A 9,999-nucleotide genomic window follows, 5' to 3' on the forward strand; every position below is an offset into this window, starting at 1 on the left:
TAATTGCATATGTTTAATACATATGTATGTATATATACAGGGTGTATCTGAAATGATGCACTAAACTTTAGGAGCATATTCTAGAGGTCAAAATAAGACTTTTTTTCCTATGAACATGGGTCCGCAAATAAACCCTCCTCCGAGCTAGAGGCCCCTAAAGTTTGGGGAAAAATTAAAAATTGGCTGTAATTCAGAAAAAAAATGGCAGAAGGTTGAACTATACACCTATTACCCTCTCTTGAGAGATAAATAAATTTGCGTTGCGAGTGTTTGGTCAATTTCACACATTTTCGAATTTTAGCTCGGAGGGGGGTTCATTTGCGGACCCATGTTCATAAGAAAAAAAGTCTTATTTTGATCTCTAGAATACGCTCCTAAAGTTTAGTGCATCATTTCAGATACACCCTGTATATATACATACATATGTATTAAACATATGTAATTATATTAGTAATTATAATCTACAAATTCATATACTTTATATCATAATAAAAGAATATGCGATTTATTGTCATTAATAAGTAATTATTAATGCATGCAATCATAAATTAAAACATTTATCAATCTTTCATTAATAATATCTTGTCTCATTGATTTTTGGACGCCTACTTTGCTTTAAATTTTATCGATTTCTATTTCGCAAATTCTCGTAGCATATAAATGCAAAATCATTGAAAGACATAATAAATGCAAAATCATTGAAAGATATAATAATAGATTAATTATTATTAACAGAAATAACAAATAACTGTTATCTTCTTTATTAAATGTATCTTTCGACTTTGGTCGATAGTATTTGACGTATGTTAAATGCTGCAATCTTGCGAATATGTATAAAGGAATGACGCATTCTTTTACAACTCAATAAGCCACGTAGAAAAAAAATACCAATTTAAAAAAATTTACCAATCACAATAAAAACTCGTTGTTTTTTTTTTTTTAATCGCGAGAAGCTACATTATTCGAACAATATTATACTAAATAACTTAAGAATTAAGAAAAATAAAATTATTTATAATACTGGCTTTATTAAATCAAAATAAAATTTTAAATTAAATTTAATGAGACCAACTTTTAACATAAATGGTCATTGCAGATATTACGATTGAATCAAACATCTTTAAGCCAAACAGGTGCTGGACAGATTGTGAATCTTCTCAGCAACGATGTTAATCGCTTCGATTCATTATCATTATGTCTGAATTATATATGGATTATGCCTATTCAGGTAACATTTCGTTTAGCAAAAATTATTTGTGTATGTGAAATATTCAGAAACAAGTAAATATTTTCAAAAAATATATCTTGCGATTATGTCTTCTTTAATTATTATTTCTTAAACTAATTAATTCTTTACGTAGAGAGTATTAATAAATATATTTATTTTACTTGCTATAGTTTAAAAAAAGTATTTTTATTTCTATTTCTATATACACTTTTATCTCTTATTTCTCTCCTCTGAGATACAAATGAGAATGAAACTGAGATTTATGTTATAAGAACGCAGCATATTTTCGAATGTATTCATTATTTTCCTAGACATTATTTTATATAGCAAAAAGTTACCTATTAAAGAGTTACTAGTTCTTCTCTATTTACTAGGTCATAATCATGGGATACATAATGTGGCAGAAGGTCGGTGTCTCGATTTTCATTGGCATCGGTTTATTGTTGATCATCAGCCTACCGATACAGGGAACCTTCAGTTTGCTAAGCCGTGACAATAGAGCCATGATTGCGTCATTCACCGATCGACGAGTGCAGCTGATGAACGAGCTTATAGCCGGGATACAGGTTCCTCTGGAATATCATATTCGTTATTTTATTTACAATTTTAAATAAATTTTATGAATTTAAAATTTTACAATAAATTTTTTTTTTTTATTTTACGGAAAAAATCCACAAACCCTTGTTTTTTTTTTATTTCAGGTGATAAAAATGTACGCCTGGGAAAAACCGTTCAGCAAGATTGTATCAATAACGAGAGCGCTGGAAATCAAGAAGATTCAATTCTCATCGTACGTGCGCGCTGCGTATTTGGCCATCGCAGTGTTTACCGAAAGGCTCCTTCTTTACTTTACATTAATAATGTTCGTATTATCGGGAAATGATCTAAATGCTGATGTAACTTATACTCTTGCAACATTTTTCAACACTCTTCAACTCACCGTGGCCTCGTTCTTTCCGCAAGCGCTCATATCGTTGGGCGAAGCGATGGTGTCTATGAATCGATTGGAGGTACGTTATTGGAATTGCACTATAAATTGATTCTCCTATTTTTTGCCCTTATGTATTTGTTCAATGACTAACGAGGCCTTCAACACGCAGGATCTGCTATTGATGGACGAAGTAAATATGGAATGCTTCAAGAAAATACTACGTGTGCGGTCGAAAGACGAAAAATCGAACAAAGCGACTGCTATGAACAATCGAATAGACATCTTTAACTATAAAACCTCCGAGCAGGAATTGTATCGTAGCCGTCCAGTTTGCGTGAAGCTTCATCACGTTTCCGCAAGCTGGGTCAACGATCAACTGCCACCGACTTTGTGCAACATTTCAGCGATCATCAACCCGGGCGAGCTGTACGCCCTGGTCGGCCCCGTGGGCTCCGGCAAGTCTTCCGTCCTCCATTTGCTGCTGAAAGAGTTGAATCCCGGTGCGGGCTCTGTGATTTTCACGCATGATTTTTCGAAGAATGTTTCTTACGATAAATTGGTTAACGGTTATTACATGGACAACTTGAATCCGCGCATTTCCTATGCCAGCCAGGAACCCTGGCTCTTCAATGGCACCGTGAAGGACAATATATTGTTTGGCCAATCCTTCGACAGGATCAGGTACACTGAGGTACACTGAACAAAAATGTATTAAAACAAAAAATTTTTTTTTGGTTTTAGAAATTATTTATTTAAATACTTACAAAGAAATTATTTATTTCAATCAAGCAGCAAATATATTTGAATTAGTAAAATATATATGTAATAAAAGCAAAGTATGATTTATTTGCAAATAAAAAAAAACTTGTTTTTTATTTTTATTATACTAAATTGTTTTCTTAAAAAAAACGTTTTTCAATGTTTGGTTCTTTGTTTAAAAAACACAGTATTTTTTAATTTTAATAAATAATTTTTTAACTTCGAATAAATATTTTTTTATATTAAAATTCTTAATATTTTATTTAAAAGTTATAATTTTTATTACATGCAAATAATAATTTATTTAATATAACAAAACATTTTTAGAAAGTATATTTTTATTTAAGTACAAAAAATCTGAACTAATAAAATGAATTTATTTGATTACAATAAATTTTATTTTTAGTGTAGTTATATCAAGGTTTAATAAATAAAAACTATATAACTTTATATTTTTTCTTAAATCTCTCTCTTTCTTAAATCTTCCAATCATTAGAAAGACTGTTGGACAAATTGAAAAACAATTTACTTTTTTCATTTTTAAGCATCCTAATCATCTTGACGGTTTCAGGTGACAAACGTGTGCGCATTGAGAAAGGACTTCCAACAGCTTCCCCAGGGCGATATGACAATAGTTGGTGAAAGAGGTGTGTCTCTCTCCGGAGGTCAAAGAGCGCGGATAAATCTCGCGAGGGCGGTCTACAGGCAAGCGGATCTTTATTTGCTCGACGATCCTTTGAGCGCGGTAGACATCCATGTCGCCAAACATCTCTACAAAAAATGCATCACCGAGTATCTCCACGGAAAGACGAGGATTCTTGTCACTCACCAGTTGCAATTTATAAAACGCGCGAACCACATTATCGTGCTGGATCGAGTGAGTGTCGAGTAAAGATTTCTGAATCAGGTTTTCAATCATCCAAGTTGTTCTTTCCATTAAATTTCTATTCCAACTCGAAAAATTAAATTCAAATCTTTCATATAAAAATTTTATTTTATCGAAAAAATATAAGAACTTAGTATTGTCGATTGGCAAAAATATTAATCACATATTTTATCAAATTAATTGATCCTTTTTCTTTCTAATTGCTTTATATTTTCATAAAGTAATATATTTAATTCATAAGAGAATAATTCATATATCAAAAATAAATAAATGCGCACATTAAAACTAACACATATAATAATAAAATTAATTAATACTAGTATTAACAAGAAATTCCTTTATCAAGAGATAATGAAAAAAATATATAATATTATTATTTATTATAAGATTATATGTTAATAATAAGAGAGTTAAATATTCTTTATATAATCTGTTTAATTTTGCTTTTGAAGGGTTTCGTAAAGATGCAAGGAAGCTATAACGAATTGGTGAAATCAAGCAAAGATTTCATTGAGATGATGAATGAATTGACGACAAGCCATGAAACACAAAAGAAAGAAGAAAACGCGAGAAGAATCTCGGAAATGTCTTCGAAGAATATTTCGATATTCAGGCGTACTTCGGAAGTGACGATTGCAAGCTCCATCGTTGTAAGACAATCACTATTTATTGACTCATCGTGTTTTCTCATTGTTTTTCTTAGACAAAAAAGTGGCTCAATATAAATCGAATTATTAGAACTATATACTCCGTTCGCACAGCTGTATTAATTATCAAAGATGTTTAACATAGCTTTGCGCGGTATAAAATCACAAATAATGTAATAATGAGATGTGTATAAATAATGTATAAATTAGAGAGTCTGAGTTTACTTAGATTTTCTTTATTCTGATTTTATACCGCGCAAAACTATATTAAATATCTTTGATAATTAATATAGCTATATAAGTAAAAATTTTTCTGCATAGTATTCGGACATCAACGATTCCGGCTATGCGGAAAACAATCCGGACGGTGAAGCGATGATGCACGGGCAGGTATCCAGCAAGGTGTACAGAAAATATTTGCATCACGGTGGCAACTACTTTACTCTGTTCGTGCTGCTGCTATTCTTCATCATCAGCCGGGTCGCTCTCACTGGCAACGATTACTGGGTTTCGTACTGGACCAATATGGAACAACTCAGGCAAAATCAAGACACTGTCGATGCCAATCGAGTCAGTAAAAAGTACATGGACACGCGTAACGACAGCTTCCTGGCATCGATCATCACCCTGAATTCGGATGGTCTGCTCAGTACCATAGACGCCATATACGTTTACACATTCTGCATTCTCACTTGCACCGCTACCACATTGTTCTGCAGCTTCTTCTTTATGAAAATCTGCATGAACTCCAGCGTCAACTTGCACAACACGATGTTCTCCAATTTGTTGCAGGCACGCATGTCCTTTTTCCATACCAATTCTTCCGGTAAGCGCAGCGATGAATTGAATAAAGAAAAATGATATAAACAAAGAAAAATATGTCATATAAGAGAAATTATAATAATTTTGAAATTTGGATTATTTTGAATTTGAGAACAAAAAGATTGAAATTTTTTTTTTTTTAATTTCTTGAGTTTTATCGATATTATAATAAATCTATAGGATTTATTATAATCCTATAGATTTATTATAATATCGATAATACTCAAGAAATTAAAAAAAAAATATTTCAATCTTTTTGTTCTCAATTTTTTTTGTTAATAACTTTTTAATAAGCAACGAGCGACGATTAAATTAGAAGAAAAAGTTACTCAAAATTATGTCCTTGATAACATATGTCAAGGTCAAAGTCATTGGGGCTGGGTACCCTATTCGCTATATTTACCATAATTTTTTCAGGGCAAATCTTAAATAGATTCTCAAAGGACATTGGCACAATAGACGAAATGCTACCCAAAATAATCCTAGAGGCATTTCAGATAGACAGTGCATTACTGGCTATACTAATCATAGAGTCGATACTTAATCGATGGATGATAATACCGATAATAATACTGGTTATTTTATTTTTTTTTATAACAAAGTTTTACCTTAGGACCGCTCAAAACCTCAAACGTCTTGAAGGAGTAAGTAAGTATTCAGAGAAATAATCATTTATTAAAGCTTATGGCACATACAGCGATATTTTTCTTGATTTTCTTAAATCATCAAAGTCGAACTCTTACGTAACTTTTATAATTTAGAACTTTTTTAATTTACAATTTTTTTCCATTGAACGCCAATATATCTGGATTCTAACGTCCTTAGAGCAGATACACGAGCTACATGATACATTCATGTTCGATATAACTTCGTTTTCAGGCAAAAGCCCGTTGTTTTCACACATAAACACTACGCTGAACGGATTGCCGACGATCAGAAGCACCGGCATCGAGAAGATGATGCGAAACAAGTTCGATGCATTGCAGGATACTCATAGTGGTGTATGGTATCAAATTTTGACATGTGGGATTGCCTTCGCTATTATTCTTGACACGATTGCATGCTTATTCATCGCCTGTCTCTGTTATTCCTTCATACTATTAGATGAAAATGGTATGTAATTTCTCTGCGATATTGCACTTTCGGAATATTCATTGTTAGTTGTTTCTATGCAATTTGTTATTTTGGAAAGTAATAGACTTATAATAAATTAATGTTATATATTTTATGTTGACAGATGTCGAAATGTATGAGAATATATGATATTATAAATATAAATAAAAAGAAAAATATTTGCGAGTTTGTAAAAAAGATACAATATATATTTTACATAATATAACGTTATACAAAATAATATCTTCTATTAATTGGTAATCTTTGAATTTAAAAAAAAAAAATTTTTTTTGTTAATTTTTAGGCAGCGTATCCGGTAGCGAAGTAGGACTGGCAATTTCCCAATCACTGACTTTGACCGGCGGTCTGGAATACGGCATAAAACAGATAGCCGAGACTTTCTCGCTGATGACAGCTGTGGAAAGAATTCTCCAGTATACAAATCTTCCCGCGGAATCAGCTGTTACCTCGGACGACCCTCCGCCGCCTACGTGGCCAGCCCAAGGGCAATTAACGCAGGTTTTGTATCGAATCGAATCTTCAGCGAACATCTAGACATGATCAACGTGCGGTCAATTTATGAATTCGATATTCTATATTTGTAATTATTCTAAATTTGTATTTCCGTTTCCAGCACGGATGCCTTAATTCAAGACACCATAAGGAGGAATTTTAAAGAGTGCACTGTCATTACAATAGCGCATCGTTTGAACACCGTCATAGACAGTAATCGCATCATCGTAATGGAAAACGGTTGCATTGTGGTATGTATTTCGTTGAAATGTGGAAATATGATAAAAAGAATATTGATTTTATAAAAGATAACAAAAAAAATATGCACACAATATCCATTTTCTTTATATAATTATTTTAAAAAAAAGTTTTACATATTTAAATAGAATTTTAACAGATATCTCTTATAAAATAGACGGTCAATGTTTATATCGTAAGCTTTTCTTTTATAATTTTGGACATAATTGTTTTAAAATCATATTATTAGTTCATACGCAGATAAAGTTAATATCTTTATAATATTTATTTTTCTTTTTTTATACTGTGAAAAAACTTTTAGTATAACAAAAAAATAGAATTTTTTTAAATCTTGAAATTTTGTCAAAAGAATGAGAAAATCCGTATATCTAATAATCAATATACAAATAGGAATTTGGCAGTCCATACGAATTATTGCATAAACCGGACGGCTACTTTAAGCAAATGGTGGAGAAGACGGACAAGCAAATGGCTCAGAATCTTTTGGAACAGGCAAAAAAGGCCTATCAGAAAAACGATGATAATCGGAATTTGAATCTGTCAACACAAAATTCTAGCGAGAGTAACATTATAATCACAGAACAAACCAAACTGTAAATTTACTCATACTAATAATAGTATTTTGCATTTAGCGGAAACAGCTTTGTAACTATCGTGAGAATCGTATTAATCTACTTACTAGCCTGTTATAATTTTTCAACATATTGCTAAACGGTCGTAATTTTTCACGACGTATTAAAAGTTATCTTTTAGCAGAAATCAATTTCGCATATAAACTAAACCGTCTATGACAGAATTATAATAGATTGTGATGTAAACGATATCGATATCATTAAAATGTGCGTAATTGATAATGCTACTTGGTCCTGAATATTCAATAATGCTACTTGTAATATATGTGTCACTTTAGGATAAGTATATGTACATTATATATTATATATGTCATTGTTATGTATCAGAGGTCATAATATACGGTCATTATATTAGAAGAAATTTATTTTTTCAAATTTCTTATGCAGCCTCGAATTTTTCAAGTTTGATAAGAAATAATCGTTCGAAAACATCTCATACAATATAATATATACAATACATTATATACATTGATGTACTAGAAATAAATTATAAATTTATGTATAGCGTGTTTGCACGATATCTCAAATTTTGTGTATATGTAATTTTTCTTATATAATATATTTTAAAGACATTTTTAAAAAGATAGAAAAATGGAAAAAACGAGAGAGAGAGAAAAAGAGTAAAAGAATCTGGGAGTGCATCTGTTTAACAGAAAATGTATAAAAGAATAAAATTAATAATTACAAATTAAAATAATCTATTTTGCACAAATTAAATGTTAATCATTTAAGTTTCGATCGTAAATTTATTATTTTAATAAGATAAAAAAATTATCTTTTTTATTAGAACTGTTATGAGAATTTTATAACATACTAGAATAATATAAGCGCCATTTATTTTGTGTGTGTGTGTGTATAATTACTTACATATTAACTCTAGTTCTCCGTTTTTTCAAAATCAATTAAATAAAAATTACATACACACTTAATATTTGAATTCTCAAATGCGTCGCTCAGTCATAACAGGCTTTTATAAAGTAGATATAAAATAATGCACAGTGCAGCGTCGAGATAAGTAATCAGCATCGCGGAAAAGAGGTAATAATACTTGCGAGTACCGATTTAACATACCTTTTTAAGGGTGGATATCTCGATGAGAACAGCATATTATTAGAATATTACAAAATGTGTTATATAAAATATTATAAAATGCGCCATTTAGTTTTTATAAATGATAATAGATAAAAATGATTAAAAAATCGAAATTTCTCTTGCAATATTAGTTGAAGCGTAAGAATGTTAGAAGTTTTTTTTATATCTCGCGGGATGCTATCCAGAACTCTAAATAAAAAATCGGAATTGCGAAAAAATTTACCTTTAAAATATCTAAATTAATTGAAAATATATATTTGTATATAAAATTTAATATTTTGTGTATATATGTATATATGTATATATGTCATAGTACGTAAAATATTTCGGCAGCGAATTATTAATAACATGGTATTCGGCCTTGGCGGCGTGGCGTAAACATTGGCGCGCTATCATTTACAAATTTACATACCTCGATTCTGTTATTATTCGCGCGATGATACTCGAGCAAGAAAGTAATCGTGCGAGACGCTCCGTCGAATTCCTTTTCTAAACGCGATCGCGATCAGTATCAGGAAATTATTTGCTTATAATATAATTAATAATTAATTAATATTTATAAATAATACGTAACTACATATATATATATCGCGACGATAGATCTCAAATCACATATTTTGTACAAGACGCTCAAATTCCTTTCTTACGTGTTATCATTCGCGCAGCGATATTCGAGCAATAAAGTAGCAGTGCGTCGTCGGTGCCGTCATCGTGCCGCGGACGGATTTCGCGTCTTTCGCGTCGCGTATCACCACAGCATTGCCACGAGTCGCACAATGGCTCATATGTGGCACGCGCATTTATGCGTCGAACGGACATTAGTGCGTCGTCGGTGGTCATCGTGCCGCACGAGCAACGATGCGACGCGTTATCGCGTTCTCGCGTTTTCGCGTCGTCGCGTCTTCGCGGTAGACTTCTATCTCGTTTTTACAATTGTCATCGAGGATCATACTTCGTTGCCGACTAAATGGGATGTCTCTCAGCGTTGCAATCTTTAATATATTAATACCTATTAATATAATTAATTTTATATTAATATCAATTAATATTAATACTATATTAATATTATATATTATATAAATATTTATGTATTAATAAATTTAATATATTAATGTAGG

General features: G+C 31.2%; 3 protein-coding genes across 3 annotated transcripts in view; all 3 read left to right on the forward strand.

Annotated features, from left to right (window-relative positions):
* LOC115243492 (multidrug resistance-associated protein 4-like) overlaps positions 1 to 2,396 on the forward strand; it is a 12,427-nt gene extending 10,031 nt beyond the window's left edge. The window contains exons 3-5 of the mRNA XM_029820558.1: positions 1,097 to 1,228; positions 1,603 to 1,794; positions 1,930 to 2,396. Coding sequence (XP_029676418.1) covers positions 1,097 to 1,228; positions 1,603 to 1,794; positions 1,930 to 2,268 — 663 coding nt within the window. The 3' untranslated portion in view covers positions 2,269 to 2,396. The remainder of the gene's footprint in view (positions 1 to 1,096; positions 1,229 to 1,602; positions 1,795 to 1,929) is intronic.
* The window catches only part of LOC115243458 (multidrug resistance-associated protein 4-like), a 29,519-nt gene extending 23,259 nt beyond the window's left edge, over positions 1 to 6,260 (forward strand). The window contains exons 9-13 of the mRNA XM_029820505.1: positions 3,490 to 3,795; positions 4,257 to 4,454; positions 4,773 to 5,277; positions 5,691 to 5,917; positions 6,153 to 6,260. Of these exons, the coding sequence (XP_029676365.1) occupies positions 3,490 to 3,795; positions 4,257 to 4,454; positions 4,773 to 5,277; positions 5,691 to 5,917; positions 6,153 to 6,179 (1,263 nt within the window). The 3' untranslated portion in view covers positions 6,180 to 6,260. The remainder of the gene's footprint in view (positions 1 to 3,489; positions 3,796 to 4,256; positions 4,455 to 4,772; positions 5,278 to 5,690; positions 5,918 to 6,152) is intronic.
* The window catches only part of LOC115243499 (probable multidrug resistance-associated protein lethal(2)03659), a 22,380-nt gene extending 13,886 nt beyond the window's left edge, over positions 1 to 8,494 (forward strand). The window contains exons 4-5 of the mRNA XM_029820571.1: positions 7,021 to 7,150; positions 7,548 to 8,494. Of these exons, the coding sequence (XP_029676431.1) occupies positions 7,021 to 7,150; positions 7,548 to 7,754 (337 nt within the window). The 3' untranslated portion in view covers positions 7,755 to 8,494. The remainder of the gene's footprint in view (positions 1 to 7,020; positions 7,151 to 7,547) is intronic.
* The last annotated feature ends 1,505 nt before the right edge of the window (positions 8,495 to 9,999 follow it).

The sequence above is a fragment of the Formica exsecta genome, unplaced genomic scaffold (genome assembly GCF_003651465.1).
Source record: "Formica exsecta isolate Colony F162 unplaced genomic scaffold, ASM365146v1 scaffold120, whole genome shotgun sequence".
NCBI lineage: Eukaryota > Metazoa > Arthropoda > Insecta > Hymenoptera > Formicidae > Formica > Formica exsecta.